Source organism: Charadrius vociferus, unplaced genomic scaffold, assembly GCF_000708025.1.
Source record: "Charadrius vociferus isolate BGI_N301 unplaced genomic scaffold, ASM70802v2 scaffold259, whole genome shotgun sequence".
Lineage (NCBI taxonomy): Eukaryota > Metazoa > Chordata > Aves > Charadriiformes > Charadriidae > Charadrius > Charadrius vociferus.
This window is the reverse complement of record NW_009661368.1, coordinates 6,296,755-6,311,701: the sequence shown is the minus strand read 5'-3', so window position 1 is coordinate 6,311,701 and position 14,947 is coordinate 6,296,755. Positions and strand designations below refer to the sequence as shown.

The 14,947-nt window shown below is 46.3% G+C and overlaps 1 protein-coding gene across 1 annotated transcript in view; it reads right to left on the bottom strand.

Moving 5' to 3' along the window:
- The window catches only part of NKAIN4 (Na+/K+ transporting ATPase interacting 4), a 48,212-nt gene that overhangs the window by 5,845 nt on the left and 27,420 nt on the right, over positions 1 to 14,947 (bottom strand). Inside the window, exons 3-5 of the mRNA XM_009893442.1 lie at positions 14,750 to 14,761; positions 14,491 to 14,555; positions 5,689 to 5,886 (exon numbers count right to left, since the gene is read on the bottom strand). Of these exons, the coding sequence (XP_009891744.1) occupies positions 5,689 to 5,886; positions 14,491 to 14,555; positions 14,750 to 14,761 (275 nt within the window). The remainder of the gene's footprint in view (positions 1 to 5,688; positions 5,887 to 14,490; positions 14,556 to 14,749; positions 14,762 to 14,947) is intronic.

Sequence of the window (14,947 nt, the reverse complement as noted above, 5' to 3'; positions counted from 1 at the left end):
CCGTGGTGCTGACGCAGCCCCCGGGGCCGCCCCGCGCTGCCTCGCGGCACTGTAGGCTCGGCTGCGAAATCAGCAATTAGCCCTCATTAGCTGGCCTGTTGTAGCTAACGACTTGAACGCTTAAAGATGTTTTTGGAAAAACAGAGTACTTGAGCTTAAAGCCGTCCCAGCTTTCAATGTGATGTCTAACGCCTGCCTGCATGCTCTGGTCTCCAATCTAAGTGCGTTTGCTCTCACCCTAGGATTAAGTTAGGAGTGTGGTTACGCACATTCTTTGTACTTCCTCTAGCATTTTCATAGTTTGAAGATCCAGCCTTTTACATTTTGCAGGCTGTAAGGTCAAATAATGCAATTAATGTACCCACAAACATCCAAGCGAGAAAGGCACATCTTGAATGTGTGCCCTGATTACAAAGGAACTATAGGAAGGTTTTCTTTTTTCCCAGGCTTTCCATCAAACCTCAGACTAGGAACTTTAGGTTAACAGCCATGTAGAGTGGCAGCCCTGGATCCATTCACTGTTATTATACTCTATAACATGTACATACAAACCTTATGTGATATCTGTGTCAGGGAATTCCTGATAGTATTAATAATGAAAATGGCTTCTCTGTCCAGTTCACGGGCAGAGTGCATGAAAGATTATCAGCTATACTGTCACGGGGAACCTGTTAAACCTCTGAAGATTGTTCACGGTTCAGAAGCACCAAGCAGCAGTAAGATTGACTTGGGAAGTTTGTTTTGCACAGAAATTAATGCCTCAGAACCCTCAACCATCATTCTTCTCACCCTGTACATTTTTCCTTTTATGATTAAGGTGACCTTTTGCATTCAGAAAAACAAACCAACTAACCAAAAGCTAGTGAATTAAGGGAACTTCCCTAAATCTCTAATTCCAGCTCCACTGGAGTGGAGGGTTTTCTTTTTAATTTCTTCTGGCTTTGTTTTTAAAATTACCTGCTGTGTTCAAAGTTTACTTTTCATTGACTTTATAATCCATTCCTTCTTTACATGAGTTTCATCAATAAAAACATGTTTATTTTATGGGACATTTTATTTAAATAAGTTTTGCTAGTCCTGTGACCTGGCCAGAACAGGACAGTTTCAATGGCAAGGAAGGAAGACACATACAACATAAATATGAATTGCATTTTTATATGGGCTAAATATAATTAAATATATCACCTCAGGGATGAAATGAACTCCTGGGATGCCCCATGTCTTCTGCATGAATTTTGAATGAAATATATTTACAGAGGAGAAATGCCACTCCTATTATCCAGTCCTTTTCTCTGGAAGAGTCCGCTGGAATGTGGGATGAGCAGACTCCAAGAGACACCAGCAATTCTCTTCTGACTGCATCTTCGATGAAGATGTATCAAGCCCCCAGACATTACCAAGTTTAGCAGCAATTAACATAGAAAAGAAAGCTTCACAGAGGCCAAGAAGTAATCTCACTCTTGCTCCAAGTGCCATCTTGGTTGGTGATTTCAATATGAAAGAAGGGTTTTAAGCTCTACTATCCCAGGGAAATAGCAATAATTCTTAGATCTTTGCAAATTATGTAGGGAAGGTGGAAGAGGAGGGAAAATGTCAGTGATGTAAAATGACACTAAGCTATTGCTCTAATTCCCCAAAGAATGTTCTCGGGCTTTAGCCTCTGCTGCTGTTTCTCCACTTATTCTGCATGTTCAGTACCAGCTTCCTCCAGGCTGCAGAAGTATCCGATTAAGCTTTTTATTAGGAACACATGTTGTAGGCAGGTGTGTTCAGTCAGCCTGTCAGACAGCCTGGGAACGCACATGCTGCCGAACAAAAGAGGATAGAGCTGGGATGGCCCAAGCATTCTGCAGGTAAATCAGCAGAGCAGGAAAGACAGGGAGAGACAAGTGTGCCCAAAGGGAATGAGGAAAACATAAGTCTGTACATCTCTCTGCCTCTTAGTCATCTGAAGTTAACTTTTTAATAGTGAGTTGAAAAGTGTTCATAAAACAGCAGTATTGAACAAAAAGTGCTGGAGCCAGAAAGACTGAATTATAGCAAGATCTACAGAAAGGAATCAGCTGGCTGTGAGTGTCCAAAATACATGAAGGATGGGAAGGCAAATTTTAGGAGGTGTTACTGTTGCTTGTGTAAAATCTTAGCTTTAGTCTACATCTGTCCTAGTGAAGATTCTGGGCTCCTCAACTCTTCTCTCAATAGCAAAACTTGCCATTGGTTTTTCCACCACAGAGAATATGTGCAGAGTCTCCTCCTTCAGGTTTCACTTCTAATCGGAGCTAATGAAGTGTGTATGCTCACATCAGTGTGAGGGGGGGGAAAATGGACAGATCTCTGCTACAAGAAAGCAAAAAGCCAGCTTGTGAAAGAGCTATTGTGACCAGATCAGCAAAAAGAGGCAAAGTCCTTTGATTCCCTGACCTTCTTTACTCTTTGGATGCAATTACGACCACTGAAAATCTAGCTTCTGCCAACAGCAAAGCATCTCTTGCGCGTTGCTTCTCACATAACATCTGCTGTCAAGGCTTGCTTTGCTGCCTTCCTGGGAACCTTCCAACCTGTCAGTCTGAGTGAAAACAGCAGACAGGCAGGCAATGAGTTCTCTCGGTTGGGAAGACATTTCCAATTTCCATCCCATTCAATGGAGCCTCAGGAAAAGCCTAACCCTCCCCACTCCCAGAACTACCATATGGACAGCCCAGAGCTATGCCAGGTATTTCAGAACTAGAAATCACTCCTCTCCCTGTTGGCTGGCAAGTTGGGGAGATGCAAGATGAATCCTTGCTAAGCAGATTTCTTTTTTTGACAAACTAGTTGCTGTTGCATTTCCTAATTGGATTGGTAGGATTAGATTTACAGTGACATTTCTATACCAGTATAGACTTTGAGATGTTGTTACAATAAGCTTTTTCCTCCAACACGATCTGTGCTAAAGCATTGAGAAAGATTTTCATACTGGGCCCTAAAGCTACTTGTATCATGCATGGTGACTGATATGCCTGAATCTGATCGCATTCCAGATTAAAGGAGTTGCTTCTGCCTTCAAGGAGTACAGACAAGCTCTGAGCTAAAACAGACTGAGACCTTATGTATCTCTTCAAATGTATGCCCAGGAGCAGGATAATATAGTCAGCAGGAGTCAAGATGACAGCCAACACTGTGCTCGCCATATGGGTTCAGGTTTGCTTTCCCTCTCCTTTGGCATGCAAGATCCAATCCAGTGCGCCTTACCCCAAGTACACAATACGGTGCACTACAGTTCCTCAACAGTCTCAAGGAGCTGGTGTTTCCAGAAAACAACCAAAATGTCCACAGCTAGGTACTGTATAGTTAAAGAACATGGATTTCACACCACTGTATCTGGAATAAAAAAAAAACCCAAAACACAACCCTGCCACCCCGCAACTTCTAAAAACCATTGGGCAAACCAAAAAACTACAGAAAGCACAATTTTGCCCATCTCTTGCCCTTCTCAACAGGGAACTGACTATTCTGGTCTCAAATGTGTGGCAGACAAGGAGGGAACTAGGTCATGTCCCTTGCTGCATCCCCTGAGCCTTCAAGTTCCTCGCTGTGTTTTTTATACTATCGATCTGGTCTCCCCGGCTGTCTGCAACACAGTACCTGCCGGGCGCTCTGGGAAGGACAGCAGCCTGTAATAAAATCTGCCTTAAAATGAGATAAAGAGAACAGAAAAAGATACTGGCAGGGATCAAAGAGTTTGACCCTCAGAGGCTAAAAAGGGAGAGTACTGGCTGACTGTTTTCAGGCAAGGTCTGAGTGAGAAAGTGAAAAGGCTTGCTTTCTGCCTTACCTCAGCAAAGCACAGAGGAAAAGCTCTATTTCTCCCACTACACGACAAAATGATATGAGAATTTTGAGCTGGCAGGAGTTACAGGCCTGGGCCTTCAATGCTCTACCTTTATTACAGGACAAGCAGAAATTTAGTTCACTCCGCACAGCTCAGCCCACGTGGTTTTTTTGCATACAAGTATTTTAGCCTCATTTCCAGGGTTTAGGATTTAGAAATCCACTGCAACTTAAACCTCAGGGAGAAGGAGAGAGAAAATATTTACCCAAATCCTATTTTATCTTATAGTTCCCTCCTGTGCCTCCCCATCTGGCCCTTTGTGATGTTTTGCAGATGCACAAATAATATTGTCATGTGCCTTTGGGAAGAAGCAAAGGAGAAAACACTCCCAGAGACAGACTTGTACATATCAGTGTGACCTCTTAGCTCAGGGCTGTGTGCCTAAGTTAGTAAGCTGCTGTGAAACAAACTCAGGACCTTTTGTTGGCTGAACCTCTAGCCTGGGGCACAGGGGCTCCTGCCAGCTCAGGTGTTTAGGAAGGATGCTAACAGTGACATACTTCTGTACTTTAAAAGTCTGGGATGTTCTGACTTCTAAGTCTGTCAATTGTGGCACTAAAGTCAGGAACAGCACCAGCTCAGCAGCATCAATCCCGCTCCAGCTAACGGCCCTTTATAAAAAGACAACAGGCTCTATTCTTCTGGATGCATTGGTTTGCCTTGCTCATGCCTCGAAGCAACTCTCAGACAGCTTAATGCAGATCATTTTCCCTGAAGGAGAACTAACTAAATATTAACAGCCAGCACACGCGCCAGGGAGTCCATCCAACTCAGGAAACAGGAGCTTCTCTGTCTGCCTCTTTTTTTGTGACATGGCAAGAAAAGAGTCAGAGTCATCCCCCCACTCCCTGCAGTTCACTGGGTCACACAGATCATCCCAGCTAATAGGAAATGCAGGATCAAGAGAGCGGAAAGTTGTACCAAAAATGTGCAGAGAAGTACCTGGCACAGCAGAAGCCTGGAATTTCTCTATTTGTTATCCTTTAATATTTAATCAGGGCAAGTTACCATTCTTTTTTAAGCCAAAAATGAAAGGTGAAATGTAAACGTTTCACCACTCCACATCCATTTGTACTTAAAACCATTAAGCACCGAGTAACAAGCCAAAACAGATTAGAAAGGTGCAGGCTGCTAACTCCAATGCAGCTGCAAAATGCAAGAGTACCAACGAAGTAAGGGGGACAATGGACATTTTGTTTCAGTTAATTTCACAGACAAGTGAGAAACAGTTAATTAACAGTGAACATTAAAGACATTGAATTACTGCAGAGTATTTTAAAAAGCCTGTGGAAGACTGATGAGGAAAGAGTTGATGGAAACATTTAGTGCATATCTTTGGTGTCAGCAGAAAGAAAACATGTTGTTTTGTGCTTCCTTAATCTTTATTTCATTTTCTGGAGATAAGGATCTTCTCCCTTTTATTTCTTCACAACCAATGTGCACATATGTGCTCCCCCACCCATCACTAAGTCATGCAGAATAAGAGAAATCTTTCTTCAGAGTGGTCTCTGTCCTTGTCAAAACATGAATTTCCACACCCCTACAGGGATACAGAATGACTTGTTCCTGTACGCTTGCATGCGATGATTACTTCAGGTGTTAGGTTGCCGGTATCCATTTCTAATTCTTTCTAGCCATGCTGTTCATAAAACAGAACAGGATAACAAACAAACAGAACATTTACAGAGGCTTTTGCAATCAGATGATACAAAATGGGGTGGAAAATATGGGCCAGCCTCTGTGCCTGGAAAAATAAAAACCCAAACAGCATCTCCTCAACAATTGCTACCCCGCGGCAGTCTCGGCGATGTACTCACCGCGATCAGGATCTGGAAGGAGCTGTGCATGACCTCGATGTACCGATACTCCAGGGCACAGCCGATCACAGAGATGTAGGAATGACTATCCAGCCCTTTGATGCCAGACATTGAAGCCTCCTTCCTTACACAGCCAGGACCATTTTCACTCCACCATGATTGGTGCCGGGAGATGTTGAACGTCAAGAGTTCACTGTCCTGAAGAGAAAAGTTTCAAAGAGATCTCCATTTGCTGTAAGAATGTCTGATGGCGCTGTCAGAGGGAGGTCATATTAAATCAATGGAAAACCTAAAGTTTCTGAGATCCCCACCCTCAGTAAATCTTAGTACAGATCAAAATACATTTGCCTTATATTCCTTATTAAAAAGTATTTCACAGGCAGGCTTGTGTGGTGGGAACCATTTCTGAGGCAGTCCCACAGCACTCCAGCAAAGCTATTTCACCATCAAGTAGCACATTCCAGAAGCTGGTCTGAGGACCTTCTAAGGCAGAAAGACAGTTTCTAGGCTGCAGACCCAAGAACACTTTGCTAGCACTTCCTGCACCCAGAAAAGAACCCTCAAGTTTGGAGTTTGCAAGATTAACCTGGCAAATCTAGAAGACAAAGTTAAACAAGTCAGCACTAAGCATCCTGTCACAGGATCACGGGTTATGGGTATGTTCTTCCCAGCACAGAGAACTGAGAAATATGAACTTCATAACCCCAAAGTGAATTTCAAAACCCAAAAGACCTTCCTCTGTTCCTAGCTTTTAACACATCTAACAAGTTCTCTTACCATTTCTGTCTGATTTCCCTCCATGCTTTTCACCTATGGTATGTCTATGTCTTCTGTTGACCTTACACACTGCCAGCCCCGGGTCAGATTACCCAGCTGAGCTGACCTCAGGGTGATGATTGCAGCTTCTTGCAAACACTTCCCCAGCAATTCCTTATCATCTCTACCCCAACAGAGGCTTTTTGTTTTGCTCTTCTCCTCTTTGCTAGTTCAATAACGTAAACCATGTCCTCGTGGGGTTACACAGTAAAAAGCCCCACAAGCAATGCAGGAGTTCGGTATGCGGCTGGGAGCTCATTTAAAAATGACAACGCTTTCCTCACATTTGAGAAAAGAGTGGTACTCACTGCAGTACCCAGGAGAGCTCTGGGATTTTGAGCAAAACCCTCCCTGCAGACGATAAAAGACAAACTCGGAACTGGCTGAAGAGATCAGCCCCATCGCTTCACAGACAAGTGCTAAGTGCCGGGGGCCCCAGCAACCTCTCAGGTCACTTTGATGTGGAATCAACTCCTTTTGACCGCAAAACAGAGCAACGGGTTGGAAGTTTTATTCTGAAGGAGAGATTATAAAATGGATCAGGCAGAGAATCTGTATGTCTCTACAGGGCAGAAATAGGTACTGGATATACACCACCACCTAGCCGCTACTAGAAGTTTTAGCTCCTATCCTTATCCTACTTCACACTGCTCACGCCAGGGTCCTACACAGTCCCTGCAGGAAAGAAGCAGGCGAACAGCAGTAGATCTTGGGGTATTTACACTTCCTAACACGGGAAACCTCACGCAGCAGCTCCTTTGCCTTAGCTCCCTGTAGAGCCAAGAGAGAAAACCAGATTCAGAGCAGCTAATCCAGGCTCCTGCTCTGAATTACCCTCTGGAGAGAGGACTTGTCTCTGCTGCCAATAGAGGGAGGCTCGCCAGGTAGTCCTGGAGATATGCTTCTCTGTGTCTGTGTCCAGGGGCAAACAGGAGTTAACAAGGGCATAAAGTTTAAATGCCAGCCAGAAACCCTGTGAATAGAAACCAACTGCCCTGCTACGCGTATTGTGTAGGTACCCTCTCCTCCACCACAGATACTCCAAACCAGTTTGCAGAGCTGTTATTAAAATATGCTGCAGGAAGCACATGTTAAGAAATGTGGACAATTAAGTGAGAAGACAGCTGCCAAACGCCTGACATAATCACCACAACAGATGGGATGTGTTTTACAGTAGATGGAGGAGGGCACGGAGATGAAGTGCAAAAGCAGCCTGAATAGCAAAGACAATAGGGAAAACTCTATTAACAGTTGGGAGTTTGAAGGGAGCTGTCTGCATTTTAAAGGCTACAGGGAATAATTATAAGATTGGCAGCTACGGGATACCGCAGACAGTGCAAGGTGCTGTGCTATCTTCATTTCTAGAGACACTTTTCTCTTCCAGCTTCTCACAATTTTGGCACAAGAGTCTTTGGCTTGCTCCCTCTGCTGGGCATTGCTCTTCAGTGGCCCACAGACATGTCACATATCCAACAAATTGCATCTTTTCTGCAAAACTTGTTCTTTCTCTCCCAAGTTTGCATGTCCTGAGACACACAGATCTTCCCCAGCAAAAGCTTTTCCTCCTGGAAGCAGCCAGCCCTCCGAGCTCCTGTGCGCTTCTCCCCCTCACAAGCCACTCACCACAGTGGTTAGGGACAGAAAGAATCATTTCATGTTTCTCCAAAAAAGAGACCCAATTCCTGTTTCTTTGCCTGGGGCTTCCCCCAGTTAGCACAGAAACAAAGCTGTTCCACAGGGCACCACAGGATCTACTCTTAACCTCGGTCCCCAGGGCTTCCCTCTCCCAGCTCACAGATGGTGCCTTCCCAAACCTTCTGCCTCGCTGATGCAAAGAGCCCCTTCAGCGCCTGCTCTGCTCCTCACAGAGGCATCTCTGTGTATTTGGCAAAGCAAGAAACAGGCTGCTTTCCTTCTTGAGTCTCCCTTTTGTCAGTCCTCATAGAATTGGCTCTGGCTTAACTTTGCTGCAGAAGCTGAACTTGCTTGTGAATTAAGCCTGAAAAAGCAGAACAGGTGCTGGGCTGGAGGTAGGCAGGTGGAGGAACAGTAGGTCCTAAACAGAACTCACTGCTTTTTGCCTACAATCGCGCTCCAACTCTGCAAAAAAAAAAAAAATAAAAAAATCATACTCCAGTTAAGAACAGATTGGCAAAACTGAGCACATTTGGATTCTAAAAGCAGCACAAGGACTCACACTCATGAGCCATCCCTCAAACAGATGTAAAATGAATACTGATTGCACGCTGGGAGTGTGGATGCCCTCACGTTCACAGAGACACCTTTCTGAACAAGCATCCATCTGGAGCTCTGGGGGGCACAAGGACAGCGTGAACGAAAGGGTCTCAACATCCAAAGCAATGCTGTTCCTCTGCTTGCGTCCCTGGCTGGATGTCCTTGGGGGATACCTGAGCTGATGGGGCACAACAAAAGAGCATTGAAGAAAATCACTTAATTGTCCTCAGCACTTGCTGGGAGATTGGGAAAACAATCCCAAGATGTCTGCTGGGGTTTGCCAGCTTCACATGTGAGGAGGTGGTTGAAGAGAAGTAGAACTACATAATAGGAACAGCATGCTAAAATCAGGAGAAAAGAACCAGTTGCAAGCGAGTTTAGGGAACAGCTGTTTCCCAAAACCTTTCTGCAATGCGTTTGATATCTAAACACATTGAAATACTCCAAAAAGTGATATGCAGGTTGGAAGATGTTAATCGGCCCCAGAAGTGAGCAAGCCCTGCTGTAGTGCGAAAGCGATCTGTGTGTAACCACGCTCCCCCTGGTTTCGTGACAAGCTGCTGTTTGAAGGGCTATTGCTGCCTCTTTAACCTTCAGCCTCCACAGAAATACGAGTGCAGAGTGATATGAGCTCCTTCTCAGGAGCATGTTGAAGGCCAGCCAAAAAAAAAACCAAGCCAACAAAAACCACCAAATCACGTATCACTCAGAACTGTTGTAGCACCTGGTTGCCAACCATTTGCCATCAGTGTGAGAAAGATGACAACAGCACTAAAACTGTAGTACCTACACTTTACAGAGGCAATTTTCGTTTCCCAGCCTCACCCCGCGGTGTCCCACAGGGAAACTCACACCTACAGAGCCAGCGGTGTTCCTTTTCGCAAATAGTTTTCTAAAAGATGTTCTGAAATTATTTTTTAAGGGACACTATCAGAGATGGTTTTATTTCTTCTTGTTAACAGCTTTCTGAACTGCCTGCCCCCAAATTTTCTAAATTATCAGGCAAGCCAGCACTATGATGGCTCTGGAAACAAATTGAGCCCTGTATGGGAGCGCCCAGAGCTTGACAGCAGAATAACTTTAAATCTTTTCAGTTGGAAACGTTCCTTATCAAAATAGGAAATAAAATGTTTATCTTTTGGTCATGTGTGCTGACTAGCTGTCTCACCCTGAGACCACAGAGAAGCACATGCGTTGTCTCTCAGCAGGCTTGTTCACCGTGCCACAGCGTTTAAAGGCCAAACTCCAGTTTCTAAATTTAGATGGAGCCGAGGGAGAGTTGTAATTATACGTGCATTCATCCATCCTCCTCACGGTATTTTTCCAGGTACAAAGTCATCCCAAGATGCCGTGCAGATTCTCTGGAATACAAATAACCCCCCATCTGACTAATAAGGGGCTGCTTCCGTTTCAAGAGGAGATTTAGACCACCACCACAGCTCTGGATTCAGATCAAAGTACTGGGTAGACAAGAGAGAATATAAAGAAAGGGTAAAAAAAAAAAAGTTCCAAGTTGAATAATTCCAGGGGGGGAAATACAAAGGCATACATTAAAATACACAACAGCAATTCCTCAAACCTCTCTGAATGTTTCTCAAGTCCATGATAAAGAGTCAATCAGCATGGCAGCTGGACAGACAGATGCTCATATGTCTTACCAGCAGGATTTTAATAATTAACTCAGACTGGGAGGTTGCAGGAGGGACTGTTTCACACTCAAGTAGACAGGGAGAAGCTTAACATGTTATTTCAAGCACAGCCTCGAAACTTCAGAGACTGCTCCCAACAATCCACCTAACCAAATGGCCAGATGGACAAAGAGAGAAGAGGGAGATGGAACAGAAACAAACCAGAGGAGGAGGAGGAACAGCAATCTGGAGATTCAGCTGTCAGCCCCACTGCAGAGCAGCGGTACAGCACCTTCGGAGAGGCTGCATGTCCCCCAGATGCTGCAAGTGCGCTCCGAACTGTCAGTGGAGCAAGTCAGCAAGGCAACACTGCCAAAAGCCACCCGGAGGCACATCACCAGCTCGCCGCCAGTGCCGAGAGGCAACCCTTCAAATCCAGATTGCTGGATCTCTTGCCTGCTCATTGGCAAAGTGCTTCCAGGGAAGCTGGCATAGGCGACATGCTTAGGGAGGCCGTTGCAGCAACAAGGGAAGTGCTTCCTTAGACTCTTATGCTGATCCGTTTGTGTCTGGCCACCTAATGAAGTTCTGCTGTGCCACATTTCACACACTTATTCCTACTAAGAAAAGATTTCAAGATTAAAAAAAAAAGTTACAGGATAGAAATGTAGAAACCAGGCCAGTTCAGCTCTTCCAAGAAGTGCAGAATAGATTCACAGAGCAGGAAAGAGCATTTTCCTTTTGGAAAAAAAAAAGGAATTCAGGGTAGTTATAACCACTGGTTAGAAGGTAGACGGTTAGTGAGTAGTTATAGCTACCCTGAGCAGGGCTGGCCGGAACAGCCATTCTCGGGGTTTCTGTGGCCAGGAGAGAGCAAGCACTGCTGGAGGAAGAGCACTTTAGGAAACAATGGGAAAGACAGGAGGAAAAAGAGCATGAGAAGTGGTGGGCAGACAACCCAATGGAGGAAAGAGCCCGTGGAGAGGTGATTGCTTGGTGAAGGAAAGCGAATAGCCAGCCCCCAAATTGCAGTTCAACAGCCATGCACCCACCAGCCCATATTCTACTGGTGACACAGAGTTTATAACTAAGAGATAGTGTCTTAACCCCTTCACCAAATTGCTTATGGGCTGACATGGGACCTTACCTCACAGACCCCACGGCCGCGGTGGCCCTGGTTTCTGTTCTTTAGATCAGCTGGGCACAAGACGACGTGTCCGTGCTCGCTGCAGCCCTGTACTGCACAGCGCTTCCCTGCTCCCTCACCACCGTGAAATCAGATCTAAGCACCAGAGCACACAGAATTATCTGCAATAGGTGCACATAACCATTTCCTCCCCACCCCTGCCAGGATTTCCTAAACTTGTTACACCAGAAACACTTGGATCCTTTCCCCCCTTTTTCACCCCACCTGAGTTATCCCCTGCCTCAGCTGCACCGGGCTGTCATTACCAGCCACCAAGTTAACAAACTCCATTCTTTCTTGCTCACTGCCCTTTCTGCATTTTGTCATTACAAATTAGCTAGCTGCTGACGGACATCTCCCTGGCAGGCTGCCCTTGGCAGGAAGGGAGAGGGGCGAGCGTGGCGCCTGCTCTCCTGTTCCCCCAGCTCTCCCACAGGCTCACCGGGAATCACAGAGGAAACAGCACCTGAAGACCTTCCTCAGAGCTATCGGCCCCTTAAGGGACTTGCAGAGGAACAGCCCTGTCTCAAACACTCCCCAGCACATTCATGCTTGGTCTAGTAGTTACCGAGTCAGTGTTTACCTGACCAGCTCCATCAGCCTCACTCTACCAAAGCTCTTCTTCTAGTATTTGCAGTCTACCTGCTTTTACTGCCATACTAATTACAAGCTTTGACTTTGACTTCTTATTAGGAACTAAAGGACAGCTTCCTCCCGTGGCCCCTGAGGGCACACAGAGGTACCCGCTCCTCTGCAATGCCGCTGTAGACCCCCTGGCTGGTTCTGCCCTGCCCTTGCCCCCTCCAAGAGCCTGTCTGACACTTGCTCATCCGAGCCCAGGTGTCCTTCTGGGATCTGATCCCAAGACTGAGATCAGTAAGACTCAGCAGACGTCAACTGGCTTTAGATCAGGGTCCTAGAGCTGCAGTGGGAGAGCGATACTTCTTGAGTCCAGTCTGCAGAGCACCACACCGTCCTACGGAAACCTTCGCTCCTGTTTCAAATGCATCTTTTGTTCCCGCGTGGAAGGGAGGGTTTCTTTTGCTATTGCACAGACCCAAACAACTTCAGTTAAAGGGGAGAAGGCAGACAGAAAGCAGCATCATGAGTTTTCCTTACAAGACCACCTTTTCAGAGGAAATTAACTCATTAAGACCAGAGGCAAAGCTGTAAAGGATTTTACCGTCAAACGAGTGCAAGTACTCTGGTGTTTTTGCCAGTTGCCATCAAACCAATGGCATGAATTTCTCATTGCAGCTCGAGAGCCGATAACTTATAGCGCAGCCCAATTCTATAAGAAAAAAGTCCCCAATCACAAGTGTCACCCTGTGGGCTAAACAAAGGTTCTCCGTGTGCTGGCTTTGCTAAAATGAGCCACGGCACAGAGCAAGGTTACGAGATGAAGCTGCAGCTCCTCCGTAGCAGGGCAAGTGGGGTTCGCTGTGCTGTTGGAATTGCAGAACAGCAGTGCGATGTGTTGCAGGGTGGGTTGGGATTAGTAAACACCAGTAATCAGCTGGCTGGAAGCAAACACTGGCTGTCAGAGAAGCTCCCAGAGCAGTTCAGCAAGCCAGTATTTCCTCTGCAGAAGGGAGAGTTTAAATAGTTACATAAAATTCTTTTTTAGTTGGTCACAGCCAAAACCGAGATCATCTCAGGCTGAGCTCTCAGACCAGGAGCAATCACTCTTTTGGGCAAGAACTCTCTCACAGTTTCTGTGGATAATTGAGAGGGGAATAATTGAGGAATTAGGAAGTTACATTTTCTTATCTGCAAAGGATTTATGCTGTCACTCATGACTTGCTGTAGGCCTGATAACGAAAACATAGTGCAGTTCTAATTATGACTGCAACTTAGATGTATGACCCGGGACTTTAGGCCAGATGTAGAACGCTTCGAAATGAACCTGTATCCTATAATCGCTCAGAGTCTGCTAAGCCACAGCCACACTTAGTAATTCATTGCTACAGCTCAGGCTTAATTTAGGGCCTGCCTCTCGGTTTTATTATTTCTGACTCACCCCTCATTAAACAGACAGCAATACTTGGCTTATCTAGCCTTCAAAGAGCTTCGCGTATTAACCCACAATACCCCTGGCCGGGAGCCATGAATAACTACTGCTGTATTTAAGAAGGAAGAATTAAGGCAGGGAAGCCACATCACCTCTGAGGCCGTATCCAGAGGGGATGCGCCAGCCTCCCCACCATCATCCCTCCGGTTTGTTCTCTGTTTGGCAGAGAGAGGAGCCTCTCCTGAACGCTGCACTGGGACATATTTTGCCCGGTGCAGCAACAACCAGGTACCTACCCACTGTTGCTGAAGCGCACTAGGGCTTCAGTGGGACTGGGAGGCATGATGTCAAGATGTCAAGATGTCAAGAGCTGGTCAGGTATGGAGGTACAGCAAAGTCCTCCGTCCAAGCCAGACCGCGTCCTTGCTGCAGCTCTTCCCTGGGACCAGCTAGCAGAGGGAGCACGCTCGCTGCTGCATGAGGGCCTTCCCCTCCGAGCCACACACCTTCTTCTCAAGGTGTTATCAGATCTCAAGAGGATCCGCTGTAATCTAGTTAGCTCATAGCCTTCCTCAGCCACCTCTGCATCATGGCTGAGAATTAGCCCTCTCAAACCCCATCTCCCCTCAGGATGGCTCTGCTGCCAGGCTTGCTCTCACCTTTAAAAACCAAACTCCGAGGGCAGGGCTTATTCCAGCCGCCACCTGCACTGACCAGCAAAAGGCTCCAGAAATCAGGATTAGCCGCCCATTTCTACCATCCAACCAGCCGTACTCCTCCATCCCCTCTCCCCAGGCAAAAAGGTGAGATCTGCTCCCAGGCAGCGCCCTGCCACCCGTCTCAACCGCCCCCTCCCTCATCTCACAGCAAAGCTCCATCCCCTCTGATGCAAAGCCTGGGCACTCACCCAGAAAGCTCCCACTTACCTTTGAGAGTCCTCCCACTTCTAAGTAAAAGCAGATGATGAAGATGTTCCAGGTAACCCAAATTGGATGGGGGGTGGGGTGGGGGAGGAGAAAGGAGCAATAAACATTAGGAAGTCACTGGAATTAGTTTATATATATGTGATGCAGCTGGGGGCAGTTAAATGCCCTGAGTCTTCTCCTCTGTTTCTTTCCCACATGCAGATGGTCCCTTGCCTGATCAGAGGCACAGGGGCAGAAGTTTGGAGGGGGTGGAAGAGCCCCTGCCACACCTCTGTCCAGCATCTAGTTCTCCCTTTCTGTTGTATCTGATATCTTCCAAGTTTGGAGTAAGCACAGCAGAAGTGCAGCACACGGAACAACGTGTTCCTAAGCCCAGCACCTCCTGCCAAAATTGTTTACAATGCTCCTGCCTGATTTCCCAAGGGCTTTCCTCGGTTCCTCATCACTTGCCACATCC